Source organism: Mauremys reevesii, linkage group 8 (assembly GCF_016161935.1).
Source record: "Mauremys reevesii isolate NIE-2019 linkage group 8, ASM1616193v1, whole genome shotgun sequence".
In the NCBI taxonomy this organism is placed as follows: domain Eukaryota; kingdom Metazoa; phylum Chordata; order Testudines; family Geoemydidae; genus Mauremys; species Mauremys reevesii.
The window spans coordinates 6,033,976-6,060,122 of record NC_052630.1 but is presented as its reverse complement, the minus strand read 5'-3'; the positions used below and the strand labels follow the sequence as shown (position 1 = coordinate 6,060,122).

Sequence of the window (26,147 nt, the reverse complement as noted above, 5' to 3'; positions counted from 1 at the left end):
ACTGATTCTCAGAAGTGCGGAGTGCCCATAGATCTCATTGACTGCATCCTGAACATGTTCAATACCAGAAAATCAGGCACATACTCTGTGTGTGTGTGTGTGTGTGTGTGTGTGTGTGTATGTATGTATGTATATCAGAGCTCTCCACAAGAAATAAAATATTATGACTCACTCTGAGATCGCTGCAACACCCCTGTTGGAAAGCACTTAATACGATGCATGGAATAAGTATTGCAATGGGACTGTTTGCAGAATAAGGTACTATTCAGTGTGACTAAAGGTAGCAGAATCTGTCCCTAAGATTATACGCTAACTATTCTTGCCAGCTCAAAAGTTAAAGTTAATAGCAGCTCACCAGTTATGTAACATGTGACGCGTCTGTTCTGTTCTGAGATATCAGCATCTGTGGTTCTGAGTGTGGCAATGATCTGCCCAGGCTCAGCGTTCTCAGTCACCGAACCTTTGTAGACCTCTGAGGTGAACTGTGGAGCATTATCATTTTCGTCTGAGATGGTGACCTCCACCAAAGTTTGGGAAGACAGCTGGACTTTCCTGCCATGGTCTGTGGCTACCACATAAAAACGGTAGGTCTCCTGAGCTTCACAATCCAGCTCTTTCAGTGTTGTGATCCACCCACTCTCACCATCAATGGTGAAGAGTCCTCTGATGTTGCCAGGTTCTGCTTCCAGGCTGTAGGTCACCTGCCCGTCACTCCCTGTGTCCTGGTCATTAGCGGTAACTTGAATTACTGTGGTTCCTGATGGCATGTTCTCCGTGACAAAAGCCTGATAGGGATCCGCCTCAAAAACCGGTTTATTATCATTGACATCTTTCACTTGGATACTTACTGAGACCAACGAGACCAGCTCGGTCCCCTGGTGTGAGCAGTGAGCCATGACATCAATCTGGTACCATTTGGTCTTCTCGTGATCCACGGCCTTCTTGACTTTCAAAGCCCCTGTTTGCTTGTCCAGTGTGAATACCTCATCCTTATTGCTTTCAGAAGTGGTTCCCTTCACCAGGCTGTATATGATGGGCTCCTCTGCCACAGCTTTCACTGACCCTATTTCTGATCCTTCTGGAAGGTCCTCAGATGCTGAGAACGTATACAATGGCTCAGAAAACCTTGGCAAGGACACTTCTCTGGGGACAATCTGAAGATTCACGGGGACAAGAGAGTTCCAGTGAGGGGGTCTGCTGTCTTCAGCTTTGACTTTGAAGTTAAATGCTCTATTTTCTAACCCAACGAGGCTCTCTTTGACTTTAACAACCCCAGTGGCAGCACTGATCTCAACAAGATCCTCTGCAATGCCTTCCACTGAATCAACGGAGTAGGTGACGTCTGCATTCCCGCCTTCATCGGCGTCATAAGCTAGGACCTGTATGACTGGGGAGCCTTTGCTTACATTGGACTGAATGGACAGGGTGTACTCGGAGGCTTTGAACTGAGGTGGGTTGTCATTCTCATCTGTAAGGATTATCTTGACTGTGCAGAAAGCCACCTTCCCGCCACCATCCTTTGCCATGACTTTAATAGCAATGACTCGCTCAGTGGAATTTTCTCGGTCCAGCTTCTGCAGCGTGGCAATGTGGCCTTTACTGTTGATGGAGAACTTCTCATGGGCAAGTTTGTTTATGATAGTATAATCTATAGTGCCATATGGGCCATCGTCTGGGTCAATAGCCAGAAGCTCAATCACCTTGGTTCCTACCTCAGCATTTTCAGCCAGCTCTGCTTCATACACATTTTGCCAAAAAGATGGGTTGTATTTATTTGCATTGGTGGTATTGATGTACACGGGCACAGTGGTCTTGAAAACCCCATCTGAAGCAGAGACCTTGAGGTTGTAAGATGACTCAAGGTCCTTTCTACAGCGGTTGAGCATGGAAATTATTCCAGAAGTGCTGTTGATGGCGAAATGTCTTTTGTCATTGCCTGAGAGTATTACATACTCCAGTCTGGTGATGTCTCCACTGTCAGGGTCCAGGGCCTGAACCTTTACCACAGTGTGGCCACAGGTGGCCATTTCACTCACCTTGGCTTCATACTGAGGTTGGCTGAACTCTGGGGGGTTGTCATTTATGTCTGCCACGTCAATGATTACCAGGGCTTCGCTGCTAAGTGGGGGCATTCCGTGATCTGTAGCTCTTACTTTCATGAGAAACTGGTGGTTTGTTTCATGATCCAGCACATGGGCCGTTGTGATTTCTCCTGTGTTAGGGTCAATATCAAAGGACTTGGTAGCATCTGAACTGTCATCCAAGATCTGATAGGAAATTACTTTGTTTCGTCCTGAATCCTTATCAGAAGCAAAGAGCTGGACAACGAGGGTCTGAGCTGGCAAGCCTTCTGAGACAGATGCTGTGTAAAGCATCTGAGAAAATACAGGTGGGTTATCGTTAATATCCTCCACCTCCACTTCCACTGTTGCTTCCGAAAAGGACCCCAACGCTGTGTCTGTGGCTCTCACGGTAAATGTATGTTTTGTCTCTGATTCATAGTCCAGCTGCCCAGTGACAGTAAGGACACCAGTCTTGAAGTCCATGTTGAACAGTTTAAGGGACTCTTCTTCCATGATGTTGTAGATGAGTCGCAAGCCTTCAGGACTACGAGCCTGTGTGTGGAGAATAGGTGTGTACAGGGGGATATTTTCCGGCACTTTCACAGTATAGTAAAGGCTTTGGAACAAAGGATTGGATTTGTTCCTCACAGTGATTAAAACCTCTTCTTCAGCATGCAAGGGAGGCTCGCCACCATCTCTAGCGATAACTTTAAGGGTGTATTTATTTAAAGCTTGATAATCGAGGGGTTTCTTGAGTGAGATGTCCCCCAGGTAGGGGTCAATCCAGAAATACTCATAGAACTCTGCTAATGAATAAGTAATGGCTCCATTGTCTCCTACGTCTCTGTCCGTGGCAGATACTTGAAAAAGGACATCGCCCGGTTCCGTACCATCCTGAACTGATGTGTAATATGGCATGTTCTCAAACTGTGGTGGATTGTCATTGACGTCCTCCACGTAAACCTTGACTGTAGCCTGAGACACTCTGGGTGGGTTTCTACTGTCCTTTACTTCCACAGCAACCTCATACGTATCCTGTGTTTCACGGTCAAACTCCACACGCTTCGTCTGCAGCACTCCTGATGCCTGGATCATTTTGAACTTCTCCGTGCCGTTTAAGAGGGAATAAAAGAGCGGCTCATTTAGCTGATTCCCCCTGACTCCAAGAACAATCAGAGTCTCTTGATCTGTAGCATTCTCCAGCACTGTTGCTGTGTACCAGTCCTGATCAAATTTTAAGGCAGTAACTTGGGCTTCCATTAAATGTATCCTGACCAGAGCCGTACTCTTATACGAGCCATCACCAGCTCTGACTGTGAGCTCACGATAACTTCCCAGGAGGGTAGCATTAAGCACGGAGATGAGACCGGTGAGTGGGTGAATGCAGAAAGCATTGTCAAGGTTGCCTTCCGCTATGCTATAAGTCACCTCCGAATCTGTGTCTTCTGCTTGCACTGCCAAAAGCTCCATGCCTGGGTGGGCAGGCAGCAAGACAGAAAGTTCGTAAGTGTCGTTTAAAAATACCGGAGGAGAGTCATTCACATCTTTGACGTGGACTATGACCTTGGCAGGCGTGGATGCAAATAAACAGGGATTGCCCCTGTCATGGACATGTATGCTGAAGTAGAAAACTGGGATGAGCTCATAATCAATGTCGGCACAAGTGGTAAGTGTTCCCATGCTCGGATCTATATTAAAATATTTCAGTGCCTCCCGTTCTAAAATTTCATAGACCAGCAAGGCATTCGAATCTTGGTCAGCATCTGTTGCATGTGCTACCAGTGGGGCATTGTTTCCATCCATAACCATGCTTTGCAATGGAGCATTCTCACTGATCCAGCCGACGAAGGAAGGCTTAACAAAGGCAGGTGCATTGTCGTTCTCATCCATGACGTAGATAAGCACTGTTACGTCCGTAAATGCTCCCCCCATGTTGGTGCCTCGGACTTTCAGCTGGTAAAATGAGACCTGCTCAAAATCTAAGTTCTTCTGAGTGGAAATAAGGCCTGATTGATAATTCATAGAGAATACACCATCCCCATTTCCTTCTTTTATTTCATAGCTGACAGGTGACACACTTGTGGCTGAAACCAGGATAAGAGGAGAGCCAGCAGCAACAGATTCGCTGATCTCTGCGACGTATTCCACCTCTGGAAATTTAGGAGGGGTGCTGTCGGAGGGTTTAATGTGAATGTGGACAGCAGTGGAGTCCTTAAGTTGGGGGAACCCTTGATCTTCTGCCTTTACAATGAGCGTTAACCGCTCTTGCTTGGACTGCTCAAGTTTCTGGGCAACTGTAATAATTCCAGACAGCGAGTCAATGCTGAAGAACCCTTCACTGTTACCTGAAATAAAAGAAATGGCAAAATCAAGAGATGACTCCACTCTCTGGCTGTGTTCTCTTGGATTGTTTCCAGGGACATTCCTGGTGTCATAGCAAATGACTTGTGCTAACCATTGTCTGTTTCTTTCATTGGGAAATAACAATCTATATTAATGGATAGGCTGGTCCAGGCCTGCTGGAACAATTTGTATAGTGGGGGTGCTGAAGGCCATATATAAACCCCATATATAATGGAAACCACTTCAAGCTAGAGGGTGCAGCAGCAGCCCCTGCACCTCTAGTTCCAGCACCTATAGGCTGGTCTTCCTTTAAACATAATGATTCTGCTGTAAACTATAGGCAAACTTGTAAATAAAGGATAAGGATTATTAAAAAAATTATTCTTTAACTCCGGTGAATTTAATGCTGGTGAAATATGCACTTGAAGTTTTCTATTTTTGTATTGAACAGGTACAGAGTGGGCTGTGCCATACCCCCTCTGCCATTACTATTATTATTATGATTTGTGTTTTTCAGTAGAACCTATGAGCTCCAGTCAGGGCCCAGGATCCTAATGTGCCAGGCACTGTACAAACACAGAACAAAAAGGCAGGCCCTACCCAAAGTGCTGACAATCTAAGCAGCCAAAGTGATAAAAGACATGACCATTGCAGTCTGTGGGCACCTTTGAACTGGAGGGACCATCACTAGGAGTTGAAGAGAGGTACTTCAGTTTCTATAGCAATTAATTCCTTGGCGCCTCTACAGAGACAGCCAGCAAGAAAGGTGGTGATAAGTTTGGGGATCATTAGCAGCTGGACAGAGACCATCCACTTATTTCACAGAGGCCATCAGGGCCGGTGCAACCATGTAGGCAAACTAGGCGGCCGCCTAGGGCGCCTAGTGGTTGGGGGCGCCTAAAAACCTGCTCAGGTGAGGAGGTGGAGTGGAGGTGAGCTGGGGCAGCCTCCTTGGGCGGGGTTAGCTGCCACGCGTGGGGGGCGGGGGAATCTCCCTGAGCGGGGTTAGCTGCCGCGCGTGGGGGGGGAGTCTCCCTGAGCGGGGTTAGCTGCCGCGTGGGGGTGGGTGTAGCTGCTGCTGCGGGGGCCTCCCCGGGTGGGGGGCTGGGTTAGCTGGGTGGTGGGGTGGAGCAAGGTGGAAGTTTCGCCTAGGGCGCGAAACCGGCCCTAGAGGCCATCAAACAGTAGTCTGGAGACTGCTGCAGCTGGTCCCAGTGTTCCAATCACTAACGTCTTAGGTTAGACTTGAACTTGTGGCCGAGGGGTGAAATTATCGTCTCTAAGAAAGTATGTTAATATTCTGTAACATGATAGAGGAATGAACCATTTCTAAATGTGCATCCATGTACTGCTCCCATTTCCAACACAGGTTGGGGATAGATATAGCTGTTAGAAAGGGCATAATGTGCTGTGATTGTCCAGCAGGCTATGGCTCTTTTTAAGGTATTCAGGAATCTGGAGCTCGTTCAGCTCTGCTGACCCTGTACAGGCTGACTGCACATCAATTAGAGACGTTAAGTGTGCCCTGGAAGAATGTTCATGCAGCAGCTAGGCTCTGGTGGCTTGAAGATATGAGGCGATAGGGAATAATGTGAGTTTGTGCTGAACTGAAGTCAGAGTCGGAGGACTGGGCGCAAGGAAGAAATGCCAGGAGGTATTATTCCTAGCAAGCCTTCTCCTGCAGTTCACCAACAGGGCTGATTTTCCGGGCACTTTCTCCATTTTTTAGGAGCTGCCTGTCTCCTTCTACCAGAAACCCGAGAGGAATGAGATTGGATGACCAACCACGACTATATACGGTTCCTAATGATACTTTTTACATTGGGTGAGGCTGAGGCTGTGCACATCAGGAGAGGTCAACAGGTCTGTTTCTACAAGGGGGAATGCAAAAGCAACGTCCCAATGAAAGAAGTTCAGCCTGGCTCCTGCTGCCTCAGCCAGGGAGATAGCTCTGTTTCAGCTCCGCAGATCACAAGAGCTCAGCCGTGGTAATATTGAGGGTACATAGAAATAGGACCAGCTACCGAATGGTGGATCCCATGAATTGGACAAGATTGCTCCCGAGTCTGGATCCATGTTGCACACATGTTCTTTACTAACACGTCCCTCACCTGCCTGAAGAGAGTAGCGGATTTCAGCATTAGCTCCTTGGTCCTGATCCAGGGCTTTGACTTGTACAACCTCTGTGCCTACTGCCGCTGAGTCCAGTGCCTCTGCTTCATAGTGGACCCTGGTGAACTGTGGAGGGTGAATGTTGCAGTTCTCCACGTGGACGACAACCCTGGCAAAGTTCCGTTTGATGGGGACTTCCTGGTCCCTCACCTGAATGGCAGAGAGGAAGAGCAGGTTAACATTATGCTCAGTGAGGGGAGGGCCATTACGGGGCAGTGCTTCTCAGTTACTCTTCCAAATGCTCATCAAGACTGAGATGTTTTGATTGTAATAACCCTGTACTATCCACAGCAGGGACTGAACCTATGCCCTTCAGAGCCAAAGCACAGGCCTCTACCAATTGAGCTGAAGGAGTAACTTTGTTAGCTGGCAGCAGCAATAGGCTCTCCACCTCGATGTGGATCAGGCATTAGCACGTTTATCTGGTGCGTTCCATGGTGAAAGCGAAAGGCCTGCCTTTCCCTCCCCTCTAAAAACGCTGGCCCCAGTTTAAACTTCTCAAGTCACCCAGCCGTATTTCTGATGGACAAAGGGACCCCATACCATGTTCCAGCTCAGCAGTCTGATGCTTTTGCTCTAACATACCATCACTGTTAAGACGTGCTGCAGCATGGATTGAGAACTGAGCCCCTCTGCAATCACGATGGCTCCGCTGCTCGCATCCAACTGGAAAAGCCGGGCGCTTCTGGGATCCACGCTGCCATGGAGGGTGTAGATCAAACCCTTCCCTTTGTCTTCATCTGTTGCACTGACCCGAAGGATTTCTGTCCCAGGGCGCGTGTCCTCAGGAATCATCAGCTCATAATGGCTTTCCCGGAACTGGGGGCGGTGCTGGTTAATGTCAATCACATGGATGTAGGCCTGCAGAGGAAGTAGTATATTATGCAGGGGAATCCTGTTTTGGGGCCAATCCTACTTACTAATCAAAGGGTTGCAGGAAAAATTAAAAACACAGCCTGACCAGTAAATATTGTGTGGTACAGTTAGGTATGTAACTCTTGTGCCTCGGTTTGCTGAATACAGCACCTTTAAATCCCCTAGGACTCTGCAGAGATTAGCAGCCATTTTGTACTCATTTCAGTGCGGGCTGTCCAAGAAGATGCACACTGTGCTCTTTTCATTGAGACTTTATCTTTGCTCACTGTAGTCTTGCTGATCTCTCAATCTAAAAAGCCATTTAGACTGAAAGTGGCTGCTGTTGGTGTATGGAGAAACGCTCACGGTTTGCCCTGAAAACATTAATGCAGCCACTGGTCTTAGCTTTGCTAGCTAATGTCACGCTGCTTCTTGTTAATTTCACATTGGGAAACTGAGGGAGTGGGAATGGTGGGTCGGAGGTGCTTGTACATATCAGGAGCAGCGTGAAAATATGGCTCCAAAAACAAGTGTTGCAGTTTGCACTTATTTAAAAAAAAATAATAATCCCCTTGCATATTTTATGGCAAAGCCTGCAGACTGCAAACCCTATTTCTGCTGGGGAGGTTGGCTGGTTCTCTCCAATGTCCAATCCCCCTGAATCCCTCTCTTCCCCTCCCCATTACACCCCCACCTCTGCACCTCTTGCCCACATCTTACCCAGCCCACTGTAATAATTTGCTTCCCTTTAACAAAATCAAACATGCCACGGTGTTTTGCAACAGCAAGTTTGCTGACAACCAGCAGGGCCCACCAGGGCCAAAATAAACCGATGATGAGATTGTGGGAGGCCGGAAATGGGCATCAGCCAAGCAGAGGTGTGGCCAGGTTCTAACAGCAGGGGGAGCGAACACATAAAAAAAGGTGCCGCCCGCCGCGAAGCAGCGAAGAAAAAAAAAAAGAAGGATAAAAAAGAAAAACCCAAGTCTTGCTGCCGAAGACTGAAGAACTCGCCACCGAGTTACCCACCGCCAAATTGCCGCCAAAGACCCGGAGCGACTGAAGGATCCGCCGCCGAAGTGCCGCCCCGCCCCCGAGTGAGTAAAAATTAAAAAGGCGTCACTTTTGGGGAATGTGCTCAGTGGGAGCGGCCGCTCCCCCTGCTCCTCCCCTAGCTATGCTACTGCAGCCAAGGTGGTGGTGGTTGTTTGTTTGGAATGATAGTTTGTGACACTGAAGATAGGAGGTGGTCACCAGTGAATTTCGGTGGAATGGCAGACTCTGCCTATCTAACATCCTTGCTAACCTCCCGCTATAAACCACCCCAGTGAATTCCCCACCACGAGTTACCACAAGCCGCACTGATGGGTCAGGCAAAGTTAGAACCCCATTGGAAAATGCTTGTTAATTGTTGACTTCTCCTTGTCTCTGCAGGGTAATGGCCCAAGAGTGAGCCGATCCATCTCAGGGTGGAGCATCCTGTACAGGTGGAGAGGGGCTGTGCCTTTGGATACAGAATTGAGGAAGGGGTAGAGCAGAGAGCCCCGGCCTCCTCCTTTCTGTTCCCCAGCCTTCTCTCCACGTCACCAGCCTGCGGCTAGTCCCCTTTGTGCTGAGAATGAGAGAGGTCGCTGCAGTGCCAAACAGGGAAGAAATGGGAATAACATTTAAATGGGTGTATCCCCCCCTAAATCAGTCACTGCTTCCCCTTCGGTTCTCAGGGCCTTGTGTCTCCGCTGTGTACACATCCTGATCCTCCAATGCTACGTGTCCTCTCTGACATCTCACTCTCGCTCCTCCAACCGGAAGAGCTGAGCAAAGCACCCGGATAAAAGGATTAAACAGCCTCCTTCTTACTCATCCCTCCCAACTCCCTTCTTTCACTTAGGTTGATTTCCTGGGAGACTCTTCTGCTTCTACTCTTCTGATATAAATGACTAAGGGATTGAGCTCAAGAGTTTAAATGAGAGTGTACAGGCCTCATCTTCCTGCATCATGTGACTCTCTGGCAATATATAAACCCTGAGTCCGGGGAGTGTAAGAGGGATTTATAGCCCAGCCCAAATGGGCACAATGCAGTGAGACTTGCATCGCTAGGGCTCGATCCAAAGCCTGTTGAAGACAATGGAAAGATCAGCGACTTTAACAGCCTTCAGGAACTTACCTGGGTCCTGATGAAACTCGACCCATCAGTGACTTCGACTGTAAGGTTATAGCTTGGCTTCTTCTTTGCATCTAGGGCTCTCGCAATGACCAGGCTGCCTGTGCTCTTTTCAATATCAAAATCCATGTCGTCATCACCACCTGGGATGGGGAAGAGAAATAAAACGGAGGTGGGCCGGGGGGAAGCAGTATCATACTATAGTATAAAAGAAGAATTTTGCTCCGAGGAAGCTGGGGTGTGTGTGAATTAAAGCTTGGCAGCTGGCAGGCGTTCTAAGTGTCCCACCACCAGGACATGGAGGGAAGTATGTAGGTAGGACAGGAGGGAGGTCCCACGGGGAGGATGACTCAGTGAAAGCCCCTTTCTTGTTGTTTTGGTATAAAATCTAAAAGGCCTGATCGGAGGCAGAGGAAACACTGGAGCATCTCCAGCTGAAGAGAAGGACTAGGAAGGTGACCCAGAGCTAGAGTTGTCAGGGGAGACAGAATGTGCTGGCTTCATATTGGGCGGGAATTTTTCTCTCTTTACCCCCGTCCCAGTCCCCAGGTTGCCTCTAGCCCTCACTGCAAGAGCTGGGTGGGGGAGGCAGAGCTGCTAAGTCCCCCAGATTGGCTAGAGACTCCCAAGTCTGGGCACCCGTCGCTGAGCACCATCTCTTAGTTCTTGCCCTTACTGAGAGAGCAGGGGAGTGGTTTGGAGGAAGGAGCTATAGGCCGCATCTCTATGGTAAGAGCCCTGGATGGAAGTATTAGGGATCTAAACCATACAGACCCCTACGAGCCCTCGAGAATGGTAACCATGAAGATCTGGCCTTGAGGACCATAACCCTCAGCTCACTCACAGCCACCGAGGACTGATAGTGAATAGAATGGTACTATTCTATTCAGCTCTAGCTGTACTTCTGTGGCCCTGGGCGGTTTGGGGGCTACACTCTAGGCAGGGTTTCTATGGTCAGGACATCCCATTGTGGGTGAGCAGTGGGAAATTTGAGGGACAAATTGGGGAACCAGAAAGGCGGTGGAGATGGGAGAAAGTAGGCCAGAGAGGTGGCCAGGGGAAACACTCGCTGTGAAACAGGGAAATCTCAGCTGGGAGACAGAAGGGAAGAAGAGTGATTTTATTCAAATGATGTCATGGATATTCAAATTTGAAAATTAATGCATTTCCTCATTTGCATCAGATCTCCAGATTTCTAGAGCTACAGGCTTATCACCTATGGGAAAGGGGGTGACTTAGCACAAGGGAAAGCTGCAGTGGATTTGCACTGACAGTAAGTTTGTGGTGTCCTTCCCTGTCTCGGCAGGGAGCCTGCGAGCCCTCAGAGAAGCCCAGCGCTGAACAGCTGCAGAAGCAGACGGAGCTCGCAGTGTGGGCAAAGACCGTTTCCCTCAGCCCAGATGGCCGCATAGCACAGCCGTGAGGAACACAGCGGAAGAGTCATTCCTCATGCTATTGCCAGGCAGCCCAAGGATGACAGCCCCTTCATTGCATCTCACACTCTATTTGCTTGTTATGTACATATGACAAGCAAAATGCCATTGGAATAATCTGGTTTACAGACCGTTCGAGGCTGTTTCGGTTATTTATCGTGTGCCCCAACGCCTCTGCCAGACAGCAGCCAGAGTCCCCAACATTCTGAATCAGGCTTATTTTCCTATGAGCATCCAATGGTGCAGCTATCAGAGCATGTGGGAAAATCCTATTGATACAGTGCGAGAGAGACGAAAGAAGCCGAGGCTGAGGAAAAGAAATAGACACATGGATTCCCTTCCACCAGCATAAGAGATCAGTACTCTAACCTCACTTCGGTGGGAAAATGGGGCCAGAGGAGAGGAGGAAACCAGGTAAGTAAAGACACCAAATAGAAGAGGAAAGGAGCTGCTCACAGCCCCCCAGGGAAAATGTGAAATCCCTCCCCTTCTCTTCAGCGGCTACCCCCTTGAAGACGGCTCCCATCCTCTCAACTGTCAAAGCCTGCCTGCAGTCAGGGGTGGCTCTATGTATTTTGCCACCCCAAGCACGGCAGTAAGGCAGCTTTCAGCGGCATGCCTGTGGGAGGTCTGCTGGTAACGCGGATTCGGCGGCATGCCTGTGGGAGGTCTGCTGGTAACGCGGATTCGGTGACATGCCTGCGGGAGGCCCGCTGGTAACGCGGATTCGGCGGCATGCCTGCGGGAGGTCCGCTGGTAACGCGGATTCGGCGGCATGCCTGCGGGAGGCCCGCTGGTAACGCGGATTCGGCGGCATGCCTGCGGGAGGCCCGCTGGTAACGCGGATTCGGCGGCATGCCTGCGGGAGGTCCGCTGGTAACGCGGATTCGGCGGCATGCCTGCGGGAGGTCCGCTGGTAACGCGGATTCGGCGGCATGCCTGCGGGAGGTCTGCTGGTAACGTGGATTCGACGACATGCCTGTGGGAGGTCCGCTGGTAACGCGGATTCGGCGGCACGCCTGCGGGAGGCCCGCTGGTAACGCGGATTCGGCGGCATGCCTGCGGGAGGCCCGCTGGTAACGCGGATTCGGCGGCATGCCTGCGGGAGGTCCGCTGGTAACGCGGATTCGGCGGCATGCCTGCGGGAGGTCCGCTGGTAACGCGGATTCGGCGGCATGCCTGCGGGAGGTCTGCTGGTAACGCGGATTCGGCGGCATGCCTGTGGGAGGCCCGCTGGTAATGCGGATTCGGCGGTATGCCTGCGGGAGGTCCGCAGGTCCCACGCCTACGCCAAATTGCCGCTGAAACCGTGGGACCGGCGGAGCTCCTGCAGGCATGCCACCGAAGGCAGCCTGACTGTCGCCCTCACGGCAACCAGCAGGCTGTCCCCCGCGGCTTGCCGCCCCAGGCACACGCTTGGTGCACTGGTGCCTGGAGCCGCCCCTGCCTCCAGTGAGAAAAACCCTGATATCGGTGAAAGGCTGGTCTCAAATTATGCACCAAGGCTGCCTGATTTCTGCAGCATCAGCAGTGCTGCATTCTGCTGCAAATCACAACTTCATCAGCAGCAGAAAATAAATTAAACAGTGCGGATTCAGATGCATGGTGAGGCAGCACTTCGAATGCATTAACAACTGCCTTTTCTGAATCTGGTGTTCAGCATGCAGGAGGTCAGAAAGGGTGTGAACGGTAAGGGAAGATAAACGCTGTGATTAAATTCAGAGTAAATATCCTTGGGGCTATAAAACCCAGGCGAGCGGTAATAAAGCAAGAGAAACGTTGCATTGTCAGCGCTTGTAGCAGGGTGGTCGCCCCGCTCCCGCCTTAAAGGGCTTAGAACAGCCCAGGATAGGGCTGTGATTGGGGAAGCAGCCTCAGCTGGGGCCACGCCCCAAACAGAACACAGCTGGCCCTTATCAAAGGGCCCTGAGCCAGGCACGGAGACTCTCCCTCTAGCTTTTGAGAGGGAGGGACCTGGCTGCAGGGACCTGAGCAGAGTACCTAGAATGAAGCAGGGCTGGGGAAAGGCTAGATGGGCTGGGGTGCTCTGGCCTGGAAAGCCCCAGGCTGCAGGCTGTGCTAAAGGCCTGAAAGGTACTGGGGTGCAAAGGGGCAGCCCACAGGAAGACAGAGGCAGCAGGTCCAACCCCCCTCCCCACCTATGATGAGTGGCTCTCACACTGCAGTCTGCCCCAGTGAGCGGGGGCTAGAGGGTGACTGGCAGTAGCCCATGACTGAGGCGAGGTGGGGATAGGGAGTTGGGGATTTCCCCTGGGTGGGGAGACCCAGCGAGACTGGGGGGGTACTGCCAGGGGGCAGCACCCCAGTGAAAAGGGGCACTGGGGTCTGGGTGGGACATGGGGGCCCAGCGGGGGTGAGACACCAGCCGACAGAGAGTGGTCCGGAGGCTGGAACGCTAATTCCCTGGATGACCAGCAGGAGGTGCCGCCGGGTGAGTCTCGCCCCGTTACAACACTACACAATGTCGACTCCCATTGTTAATTGTATTTGTACTTCATTATCCTTGCCCAAAGGAGGGAGAAGGATTTACTCACACACTTAAAGCTTCGCCTGCGAAGGACAATCCCTACAGACTGGGGACTAGTCTAAATAGGCATATGCCATAGTCCCATTACTAGGTGCATACTGAGCACCGAAGGGCATGACAGTTCTGACTCACTATCTCTGCCCAGTGCGATCCAGGGACAAATTCACCCCAACTTCACCGTCTGCCTTCCCACAAAGTTGTCCCAGAGGGGAGTCCTAAAAAGGAGAACCGTCATGGGTAAGCACCTCCATCAGAAATAAGGGAAAGATACGCCGTCTATATCAGGGATCGGCAACCTTTCAGGAGTGCTGTGCCGAGTCTTCATTTATTCACTCTAATTTAAGATTTCACGTGCCAGTAATACAATTTAACGTTTTTAGAAGGTCTCTTTCTATAAGTCTAGAATATATAACTAAACTAGTGTTGTATGTAAAGTAAATAAGGTTTTTAAAATGTTTAAGAAGCTTCATTTAAAATTAAATTAAAATGCAGAGCCCCCTGACCGATGTCCAGGACCCGCGCAGTGTGAGTGCCACTGAAAATCAGCTCGCGTGCCGCGTTCAGCACCCGTGCCATAGGTTGCCTACCCCTGGTCTATATCAAACCTGATCTGATGGAAATCCTAGGATATTTAAGAGCAGACTCAGAGGAGGAAGAAGAGGAGGAGTCCAAAAGGAATTGTTTTCCAGAGAAATCATACAGTGCCCTGAGCAAAGCAAGCCTGGTAACCGGGTCAGCCAATCAGAACGCCCAAAAAGTGATTTACCAGGCCGCAGGGCCGGGATTGCCACATATTTCCCATGAGCCATGTGAGTCTGTCTCACCCTCGGCATCTTCCAGAGCAGGAGATTTCATTAGAGATGGGCAACTGCCAGAAATGTCACTGTAAAACCTGACGGGTAGTTGTTCTTGGGCACCGACTCTTTTAGTGGGGCAGCTATGTTTACTGTGCAGTCAGCCTGAATGCCATTCAATGCATGCATGGAGGCTTCTCCTATAATCTTTAGCTAACAGCTTTGTTAGCTCAGGGCATGTATGTGCTGAATGCCAACGGAACTGGGGCAAAATTCTTCCTGCTCTTAGACACCACAGCACTAGTTTCCCATCGGTGCCTCACCTGTGATGTCAAACCAGAGCTGGCTGGGTCCGATCTCGACGCTGATCACTCCCACCATGTGGTTCACAGGGTCCGTTTCCATCACAGCAAAGTTAAAATGGGGCTCGTCGAAAGCTAGCGGCTCTGAGGACGGGCCTGGGCTAGAGACCCAACTGATGTGAAGCCGCACACTGGAGGAAAGTGGGGGGCTGCCGCCGTCTGTCGCCTTGACCTGCCAATGAATACACAGGCCGGGTTCAGAGAGAAGTGCTGGTTTAGCAATCTCGCACACTAATCAGGTTGGGCTGAAGTTCTCAGGGCCCGGCTCTGCATGATACTTCCCTGCAGTTTCTCTTTGAGTTTTAAGCCTGAACGCACCCATAAACCACAAAGCAAACCTCACTCATATGGGCAAAGTTTCACCTGCTTTCACGGTGCTGTCATGCAAACCAAATTCCTGTTGGTCACGAAGCAAACCCTTATACTTTCCCAGGCTCACTCCAAATCAGACCCTTGCTTGCGGCAAAGCAGAGAGGGACCTGGGCCAGGAGCCTGGATCCAAAGGCCCCTGAAATTGGCAGAAGTTTGAACCTCAATTGAAACTTTGTGAGTTGGGTCCCAGCTCCTCTCCGCAATGGATCTGAACCAGAACCCCAAATCTAAACACCTCTAAAACTATGGGAAAGCTCAGACTCAGATCCAAGCCCAGGTGAGATCATGTGGAACATGATATTCTCCCTGGAAGAATGTGGTGTATTCCACCTCAGACTTTCCCTCCATTTTTCATACCTCCATCTCACTTTCACTGGTTCTCTTTGTCCTTCCTTCTGTGTCCATCTCCCCCTCCTCACTCTCTCTCTCTCTTCCATGTGCCCCTCTCATCTTATCCATCTTCTTTCTCTCCTCTCATTTTCTCCCTCCCTCCTATTTCTGTTTTTCTCCCTTCTTTCTCCCTACCCTTCTCCCTTCATGTGCATTCTCTCTCTGTGTCTCTCTCACCGTTAGTATGTTGTATTCCAAGGCAGGGAAAGCCTTTCTGGAGAGCACCATGCCTGTTGCAGGGTTGATGGTGAATATCCCCTCATCATACTCCTCCATGCTATAGGTGACCTGTCCATTCTGTCCCACGTCACGGTCTGAGGCAATCAGCCTGCAGACTGGCAGTGGAGCCTCGGAGGCAGCTCTCTCTTGGAGCTGAACCATGAAGAGTTTGTGGGGGAAGCTGGGAGGATTGTCATTGGCATCCAGCACCTGGATCACAACTCTGGCGGTGGACTTCAGGGTTGGATCTCCGTTGTCCGAAACAGCAACCTGCAAGCAAACCAGGGGACTAGGTGAAGGAGCATCTTGTCATGACCCAGGGCACAACAGCCAACCCTCATCATGAAGGGCAGTTGTGAAAATATACGGTGTTTGTTGTGTGTCTGTGTATTTGTCCGTCAACATGATCTGAATGTCACTTCCCCTGCCTGGATGAAATTTCAAAACTATCCAACTGCATGTGACCAAGTTGTTCTCTGGGGTCTGCAGCTTGCAGAAGTTGTGTAAGTCACACAACGTGGTATTGTCTAGGGCTGGTCCACATAAAAAGAGATGCATTTACTACAACGACACCTTGTGCTGAAGGGTTAGAGATACCTGCTTTTACCACTGAAGGTCCCAGGTTCAAATCCCACTAATAGTTCAGGCCATGGGTCATTATAGATATAAACTCTAAGAACCTGATTCTCCTCTCATTTACACTGGAATAAATCAGGAGTAATTCCATTGAAATCAGTGGAGTAAAATGGATGTGGTTGAATCCGGTCCTAATCTTGCTACACAAATATATACATTCTTCCAGGGTTCTGGATGCATTAACAGGCAGTCATGACCTCCCCATGGTGTATGTAAGCTCTGTGCGAAAAGCCATTAAAAAAGTGACTTAGCCTAGATTGAGCAGACCTGTGATCTTTGTGTGACAAGTTATTGATAATGTATATAGGGACTGTAACAAATGGGATGGAGGTTCTTTGTCTTTGTTTAGGATTTGGCCATTTTCACTGATGTGTTTGTGAAACTCTTGGAGGGTGTGAGAAAAGGAACACAAAGGTCCTGAAACTGCAGAATAGATAGTGTGCTGAAATATGTCCCAAATGACCATGGAATCCACAGAAATATAGAAAAGGGGCAAGAAAATTCCCCCTCACCTGGAACTGTAGAGTATTTAGAAATAAGGAAGATGCTGACAAATGTACTGATGTGACTGAGTACTGGCACTGGAGACAAGAGCTTCTGAGTTCTAATACTGACTCACCCCAAGTCTTGGGGCAAGTCACTTAACCTCTCTGTGCCTCAGTTTATCCCTCTATAAAATGGGTATAATCAGATCTCTGGGGATGCTGTGACACTGAAAAGGTATTTGTGTGTAGAGTGTTCTAGAATTACTAAACATTATTGTTAGGGAGGAGGGGGCTGGTTCCTCAGGGCAACTGGGGATTCCTTTAGCTTTATGGGAATTGCCCTACTGTAGAGGAATCTCCTGGTGATGTAAAGGCAGCATAGGTTGCTCTGTACCACCCTTGCTTTCCTTTCTGCATAGGAGCCAAGTGGCAATCCTGGGCTGTGGAATGGCCCATAGGGTTGCTGTGCCTTCTCTAACTTGTACTGGGGGTTAGTTTGGCTGCAGCTGTGTTCCAGGATTGGGGAGGCCCCCTTCCCTTCCCTCCAATCCAACGGCAGGTCAGTGCTGCTGAGGACGGGGCCCAGATTATGTCATACACTAAGACAAATAAGGGTGAATTGCTCTGGCTTGACCTCTTACAAATGAATCATTGTCTATGTTGTTAGAGGTTAGAATTGTAATTCCCACCCTTTGTTCCCCATGGTTTGGCAACAGGCCTCATATTTCTCTGCTCTTCCGTTAGGAAATCTTGAGGCACTTTTCAAAAACATTGTGCAGCTGGCACTTGGAGCAACACAGGAAAAAAAAGCAGAACATTTAATTATCTTTCCCAGCGCTTGGGAGCTGATGGTACGAGCCTCTTTCTCTGTGCGCCAACTTGCAAGGCAATGTTCTTTGAGGACTTGAAACACTGGTAGGTAAATAAAGCTAATTACAGCTTCGTCATTACCCACCTCTAGGATATGTTCAGCCTTGTGTTCTCGATCCAGCTGCCGAGAAGTGGTGGAAATCAGACCTGCCAAGAGAGAAATAATCTTTGAGTTCCAAGCCTCATAGGAGGGGATGGCACAAATTGCTCTTCCAACTCGCCAGCCAGAGCCAGAGATTCCAATGCCGACATTACCGCTTAAGTAAATGGATGGAAAAAAGCAAGAGGACTGTGGGAAGACAACATTTCCTGGCTTCAAACTAGCAAACTTCCCATTCTTGCGAGTAGAAGTGGTTTTACAATGTGGAAATGTTGCTTCCTGTTTCTCCATTTTTAACACTGATCTCTAAATGTTACAGTATTTTGGGCAAAAGTTTGAAGTTCCTTTTTATGGAGGGGAAGAATCTCTTTCCCAGTCAGCAGCTGGAAGCTGACGCTAGATAAATCCAGGCTATGAGGTACATTTTTTTAAACAGTGACAGTAATTAACCATTGGGATATGGTGGAGTCTCCATCATCTGAAGTCTTTAGCTCTAGAGTCGATGGCTTTCTAAAAAATATGCTCTAGTGTGAGCCTGTTGCAGGATTAGTGGGTGAAATTCTCTGGCCTGTGTTATGCAGGAGGTCAGACCAGATGATCATAATGGTCCCTCCTGCCCTTTAAATCGATGAATCAATATCTTCATCAACGACTTAGATACAGGCATAGAAAGTACGCTTATGAAGTTTGCAGATGATATCAAGCTGGGAGGGATTGCAACTGCTTTTGAGGATAGGGTCAAAATTCAAAATGATCTGGACAAATTGGAGAAATGGTCTGAGGTAAACAGGATGAAGTTTAATAAAGACAAATGCAAAGTGCTCCACTTAGGAAGGAACAATCAGTTTCACACATACAGAATGGGAAGAAACTGTCTAGGAAGGAGTACGGTGGAAAGGGATCTAGGGGTTATAGTGGACCACAAGCTAAATATGAGTCAACAGTGTGATGCTGTTGCAAAAAAAGCAAACGTGATTCTGGGATGCATTAACAGGTGTGTTGTGAGCAAGACACGAGACGTCATTCTTCCGCTCTACTCTGTGCTGGTTAGGCCTCAACTGGAGTATTGTGTCCAGTTCTGGGCACTGCATTTCAAGAAAGATGTGGAGAAATTGGAGAGGGTCCAGAGAAGAGCAACAAGAATGATTAAAGGTCTAGAGAACATGACCTATGAAGGAAGGCTGAAAGAATTGGGTTTGTTTAGTTTGGAAAAGAGAAGACTGAGAGGGGACATGATAGCAGTTGTCAGGTATCTAAAAGGGTGTCATAAGGAGGTGGGAGAAAACTTGTTCACCTTAGCCTCTAAGGATAGAACAAGAAGCAATGGGCTTAAACTGCAGCAAGGGAGGTTTAGGTTGGACATTAGGAAAAAGTTCCTAACTGTCAGGGTGGTTAAACATTGGAATAAACTGCCTAGGGGGGTTGTGGAATCTCCATCTCTGGAGATATTTAAGAGTAGGTTAGATAAATGTCTATCTGGGATGGCCTAGACAGTATTTGGTCCTGCCATGAGGGCAGGGGACTGGAGTCAATGACCTCTCAAGGTCCCTTCCAGTCCTAGAGTCTATGAATCTATGAATTTCACAAGTGGCTAACCGAGGAGGGCTGGATCCTGGTGGTGACTCCTCTCCTGTCTTAACAGTGATCCTGTTCAGATGGGCTGCCAGCTCTGCACTGTTTACAAAACCAGCTCTTCCAGCTGATGGAAATTTTATATATAATGCATCACTTTCTGACAATGAACAGCCTCCTGCCTGTGAGCACTCTGTGTCGCAGCCCTGTTTCTGCTGTGGCCAGCAGTCACTGCTTGATTTATTATGTATTCGTTATGGGTCAAATCCTGAGGGCCCTTACTCACGCAAACTCCAACTGAAGTCAATGGGAATTTGTGTGAACACTGAGCGAGGACCTCAGATTTGGACCAATAATAATACTTACAATAACCAATCATAATGCCTAGGGAATTTGTGGAATCTCCATCATGGGAGATTTTTTAAGAGCAGGTTAGACAAACACCTGTCAGGGATGGTCTAGATAATCCTTAGTCCTGCCATGAGTGCAGGGGACTGGACTAGATGACCTCTCGAGATCCCTTCCAGTCCTATGATTCTATGATAGCGCATTATCCACTTTCCATCTGAGAATCCCAGACAGCTTTCCAGACATTCATGAAGGTGCTTTGGCACCTTTAATATCTCTGCAATGTAGATATTATTATGTCCTTATTCCAGATGGACAAATGGAAGCAGGGAAGGTTGAGGACCATGCACAAGGTCACAGAGTAAGTCAGTGGCAGAACTGGGAATAGAATTCAGGGGCCTGTCTGACAGTCCCCTGCTTTAACCATTAGACTACACACCCTATTACAAGGCAGTGTGGCCTAGTAGCCTGGACTAGGGCTCAGGAGACCTGGATTCTATTCTCACCTTTGCTATTGGGTATCACTTCCCCTCTGTGTGTCTCAGTTTTCCCATCTGTAAAATGGGGGTAATGATACCACTGTCTTTTGAAAAGCACTTTGAGATCTGGCATTGCAAAGCTAGGCATTATTATTATTTATGATTTATAATGAACATGACAAAAATGTCCTCTTCTCCTTGTCTCTCTTTATTGGCATGACCACTGTGCAGAGGTGGGAGAGCACAGGGTTTGAGAGATTCCAGATGAGGCCATTGTTAAAGTGCATGTTTGGCTTAACAACCACATTGGGGTGGAGGAATAGCTCAGTGGTTTGAGCACTGCTAAATCTAGGTTGTGAATTCAATCCTTGAGGGGCCATTTAGGGATTGGCAGGGGGTTGGACTAGATGACCTCCTGAGGTGCCTTCCAACCCTGAGATTCTATGATTCTAAAGGCACCTTTTAAAAACCACATTGTTTCACAGGGTTGCCTGCCCTCAGTAACCATACTACACAGCAGCTGTGTCCACTGGCTGGCCTCCCTGAATCTCATCCATTGTCTGCTACACAAATGCCAACTCCTGGTGAAATATCTCCATATGCGGAAAGTACCTTTGAAAATAAATGGGGAAAGATTAGACTTTACCTTGCATATTACAGATCCCATGTGGGAATAGACTCTATGTATTTTTCATATGCTACTGAACACGTGTGTGGTGCTGTTGCTAACTCCAGTGATTTTTATCAGAAATTTTGGGACACATGGTGCTTTAAACCCCAACTCCTGGAGTCGAATGATGATGTGAGAATCTCAGCTTTCTTTTTTTTTTTTAAGTAAGTTTTTAGCCCTCACAGTTAGGGATAAAAGCTTGAAAATGCAACTGTGTGTACCCCAAAGGCTCAGGAACCAGAAGGCAAATTAAAGTAAACCCCAAATATATAGTTAAAAACACTCGTGATTTTTAAGTTCATCTCATGATTCTTGAGGCTTGACCTAGGACTTTTGAACACTAATTGTTGAATAGTGTGCCTGGGTGGTCGTGTGGGCCTGGGTCGCAGCAGTCTGTCTAACGGATATGTAATTTGCATTGGCAAGGCTGTGCTTACATCATCCCTGCTTTCATTTCCCCACCTGCTGTCAGTTGGATTTGCCTTTAAAAAGAGAGTGGAAGGCATCAGATGCCATTAAACGTTTGCAGGGGTGTCAAAAATGACAACCCAAATGTTTTAATATCCTGTTTCTGCTCCAAGGGATAATACATTTACTGGATGGATACTGTTGTTTTAAATTTTGTCACAGGTACTTTTGTGTACAAGTGTCTAAGTGCCACAGGCAGCGGAAAATTGCATGTGGCTGCGAGAAACACCCTGCAGCTGTGGCAGCTGCCACTATAAATATTTATCTGATGCATTTCAAACAGTAAACCTGGTCTCCTTAATGTATCTTATAGCAAGAGTAGCTTAACAGACTACGTTTGGATACACGTGATGGATTCCCCCCCTCCCCACATCCCAATCATCATTTCTACATCTGAGCAGAGATAGAAGAGCAAGAAGCAATAATATAGCAATCAAGGAATCTTTGAATCTTTTCCCTTGTCATAGAATCATAAAAATGTAGTGCTAGAAGGGACCTCAAGAAATCATCTAAGCCTCCCCCCACGCTGAGGCAGGAACAAATATATCTATGAGAACAAGCAAGGCTCTGATTTAGCAAAACACTTCAGCACATGCTTAAGTGCTTTACTGAATCAGGGCCTAAATGCTGAGTCATAAGCAATGGCGCCTGGTGAGACTGCTGAATCCTGTAGCAATGGCTTACGGGTGAATAGCTGGGAGAGGTGGGTGGATGCCAGGTGGGTAAGTGGATGTGAAAGGGGGAACATGGGTGAAATGTTTGCAGTGGAGTTGTAGTCATGTCGGTCCCAGGATATTAGAGAGACACAGTGGTTAAGGTGATATCTTTTATTGGACCCACTTCTGTTGGTGAGAGAGACAGGCTTGCGAGACCTGAAGAAGAGCTCTGTGTGGCTCGGAAGCATGTCTCTCTCACCAACAGAAGTGGGTCCAATAAAATATATTACCTCACCCACCTTGTCACACTGGTAGAAAGTTAGTCACAAAAAGGAGGCCAGCCTGAGATCCTTCTCTGGGCTGGGCTGGTGGTGGGTTCTGGCTGAGCATCACAGTAGCTGGGAAATGAAGGAGTAGAGAGTGGGTGGACTCGGTCCTACTGAGCATCATTCTGTGATAGACGTATCATGGTCCATGCTAAACCTTCCCTGTGGATAATGGAGGACCCTGCTCACCAGCACGGGTGATTTTGCTTTATGTCCATAACTCCTGTGTACAATGGGGGGAGGGTGTCCCTCTTGCATTGGCTTCTCTTTCTGACCCCAGGGCAAGCTCCACTAGGGCAGACTTGTTTCTGTGCCCCCCATCCCATGCCCAATCGCAGCTCGTGATGCCTCTCCATGGTTTGTTAACCAGCCTGCCTTGAGCCCAGACAGCGCGTGTGGTTAATGGTTAATCGCTCCAAGTCCCAAACAGAGCTGTAGTGCTGCCCGCCTGCCAAGGCACACAAACGCAAAGTGTGTTCACACAACTCCGGCAGCTGAGCACTCGGAGCCCCAGAGGCTGAGACCGGACGTGAAGTTCAGGGGAAGCCAGATGGAATTAATACCTATTTTTTCTTTGTTGCCATTCTGTTACGCACACTCTGAAATCAGAGGGCGAGAGTGGAAGGCAAAACCATTACTTCCCTTAGCTATTGTGCCCTGAAGAGATGTTTACACACAGCTGTTTGAACCACTTCTTCCTAGGCGCTGGAAAAAAGCACCCTTCCCGATCATTGCTGTTTTCCTTTCTCATTTGGCCACCGAGCAGGCTCTCTAAAGGGATTTGAAATCCACTCTGGGGTTTTGGGCAGATTTCCTGGTTTTTGCCCCAGTGCTCAGTAATGGTAAAGGTACCTTGTCACTGTTTGGAAAGGCACAATGACTAGCCAGGAAGCTGGAGCTCCAGAGGTCAACTCAGCCCCTGCACAAAACATGGAGGTTAGATGCCATTAGAGCGGTTAACTCCCTCAAGCTTTTACTGCCCAGGTTAATCATTGAGCGGGGTGGCCTTTTTACAAAATCCCAGACAAGAACCAACACAAACATATTTACTCCTAGGTCGTCTCCTCCTCCGAATAATCTTCAGGCTGGTCCTGAAGATCACACGCAAACTAACTCAGGTCCTGTACCGGCTTTAAAGTTCTTTTCCAGCTGGAAGAAAAGTTTGCAAGGCCAGGAATGCACAAGCCCTGTGCTTGCAGCCTGTCCGAGCCCATGTGCTGAGCAATGGGAACAGATCATTTCTGCCTGCAGCAACAGAATGCCTCCTGCTCATTGTCAGAATAAGGAAAAAGAAAGCCAGGCATGTTGGAACAGGAGCAGCAATCGACAGCGCACGGGTATCAGGCAACAGAAAACAGCAGCTTCTGCTGGCAGAGCTGGGGATAGGGTTCTGACCTCACGCCCAGCTCGGGCAAGAGCAGAACCCAAAGAGTCAAAACAGGGAGCTCCAAGGTCAAGGGCACCTGAACTTTTCACCACAAGGTCCTGAAAAGGGAGGAGGTAGTTTGCCTGAAATCCCCTCTCTCTCTTATATTGTCCCCTTCCTTCTTTCATTTCTCCCCCTCTCATGTGCTTTCTTACCTCCCTCACCCTCTTCCTTTTTTTCTGTTCTCCCATTTCACCTCCTCATTAGATCCCTCTCCCTCTTTTGGCAGAAATTGTTAATGGTGAGGGCAATTAACCACTGAAACGAACTATCAAGGGCAAGGGTGGATTCTCCATCTCATGTCGTCTTCAGATCCAGAGTAGATGCCTTTCGGGAAGATATGTTTTAGCCACACACCAGTTATTGGGCTCATTAAAGGGACAACTGGGTGAACGTTAATGGCCTGTGACATACAGGAGGTCTGACAAGATGATCTAACAGTCCCCTCTTTCCTTATATCTCCCTGTGACAGAATGTTCTCCCCACACTAGACTACAAAGGGTTAATGTGACCCAGGTGGGATTAAGTAATCCAACAGGCCACATCTGAGGGAGAATGAGCCCTGATGAGCAAGCCCTGATTAAGGATACAGGTGGGGTTCGTATAAAGCAAGGAAGTTTACAGCAAAAAGGGGCTGCAGTGTGGAAGCCTGCAGTTGTTCTCCGGACTTAGAGAGGGAAAGGAGGAGACCCGGGGTAGAGAGGAAGTCCTGGCCCTGAAGGATGAGTTTACCTAGAAGGGTGGTGGAGCAGAAGCCCGATAGGGATGGAGTAGGAAAAGGCTCAGGGAAAGGGCAGCAATGTTTGGGATGGTGCAGACGTTAGCTGGTGATTAGAGGGTCCCTGAGCGGGAGCCTGGATTAGTGAGTAGGCCTAGGTTCCCCTGCCAGCCCCTGAGGAAGTGGCACAGCCTGGGCAGTGAATGGGAAGGCTGCCTGAGACAGTTCATATGGAAATAATATGATATTCCAGAAGGGGGAAAACACATTTCCCCCGGGTGAGTAAGGGCTGTGCAACTGGTCCTTAGAAAGTTACAGCTGGGATGACATTAGCCCAGTAGTAACATGGGGACATTGGAAGTAACCAGGGGTCCATACATTCCAGCATCCTCTCTCCAACAGCGGCCAGCACCACATGCATGAGAGGAAGCTTCAAGAACCACCCCTCAGTAGACAATTCTGGACAAAGCTAGCCAGCAGGTGTAAGGGACTGGGGTGCAGGCAGTCTGGCCTAGCAGTCAGAGCTGGGCTGAGGTCTTCAGGAATCAGGGCCAGAGTCAGGCTGGAGATGAGAGGCAGTACCGGGCTAGAATCAAGAGGCAGGAATCAGGGGTCAAAGTCAGGATGGAGGCAGAGACCAGGTGAAGTCTGGCATTGCAGCAGGCCACCATCTGTGTGGTTGCCCAGACAACTTCCTGGGGTTAAGTAGGTGCAGTTGGCCAATCAGAAAGCCTCATGATACTGTCACTCTGGATTTCTTGGGCGGTACTTCCTGTGGCATCTAGCCTCCACCCTGTTCCCTGGCTATACTTCTGTATGGCTGCCCAGTAGCACTGTGGGAATATCAACTCTCCAGGCTTTGCAGACCTGGGTTCTAGTTGCTAGTCCCTTATACAGGGGACACTTCTTCCTAACCCATTAATGGTTGGCTTGTTCCCTAAAGCATGAGAATGTCTATCCAATGTAAAATGATTCCATCTAATGTGACAGTGGATGTGCTTGTTCTCCATATAAATATCCAGCCCTTTTTTTGAATCATGCTTAGCTCTTAGCCTCAGAGAAAGTGAGTTCCACAAGCCTCAAGTACTGTTCCTTTAAGAATACAAAGTGAGATTATGATTGCACTGGATTTCAGCATTTTGAGTGAAGTCAGCAGTGAATGCTTTCCATGATGAGAATGGTTTCCCTGGTATCAGGGTCACCCCTGACACCATCAGATCTGCCCTGCATATTCCTGATTAGGAGTGAATAGTCTTCACTGCTGTAATTCATTTGGAAAGAAGCAAATGCTTTCCAGGGTTCTTTAGAACCATGGTTTGTCTTTGAAGAGAGGTATCTCCTGTGCTCTGGTCAATGGAGGTCACTGCAAAGGTGATCCGAGTGAGGGGTGGTTTCACAAGCACCTCTTTGGCTTGTGTCTCCAGTTCCTAATTCCAAGAGTCAAATTCAGGAATGTGAGATCTGGTAATAAAAGCCGAAGGATTTGCAGCTGGAACAAACCCAAGCATGTAAAGGCTTGTTGCAGGAGCATGAGGGTAGAAACCCAAGACTTATTCTGGCTTCAGCTTTTACAAGGACTTTAAATCCAGTCTCATCTGCAAGTCAGTACTGTATGCAGCCCTCTGTTTAGAGGTGACAAAGAAAAAATCCACCCCACAAGTATTGCCAGCATCATGTAACA

At 48.6% G+C, this 26,147-nt stretch overlaps 1 protein-coding gene across 2 annotated transcripts in view; it reads right to left on the bottom strand.

Moving 5' to 3' along the window:
• Nucleotides 1-26,147, bottom strand: part of FAT2 (FAT atypical cadherin 2) — an 80,003-nt gene that overhangs the window by 30,850 nt on the left and 23,006 nt on the right. For both annotated transcript variants that reach the window (XM_039485496.1, XM_039485495.1), the window contains 7 exons: nucleotides 17,789-17,850; nucleotides 15,671-15,982; nucleotides 14,693-14,903; nucleotides 9,598-9,737; nucleotides 7,164-7,439; nucleotides 6,518-6,728; nucleotides 356-4,408 (listed from right to left, as the gene is read on the bottom strand). In XM_039485496.1, coding sequence (XP_039341430.1) covers nucleotides 356-4,408; nucleotides 6,518-6,728; nucleotides 7,164-7,439; nucleotides 9,598-9,737; nucleotides 14,693-14,903; nucleotides 15,671-15,982; nucleotides 17,789-17,850 — 5,265 coding nt within the window. The remainder of the gene's footprint in view (nucleotides 1-355; nucleotides 4,409-6,517; nucleotides 6,729-7,163; nucleotides 7,440-9,597; nucleotides 9,738-14,692; nucleotides 14,904-15,670; nucleotides 15,983-17,788; nucleotides 17,851-26,147) is intronic.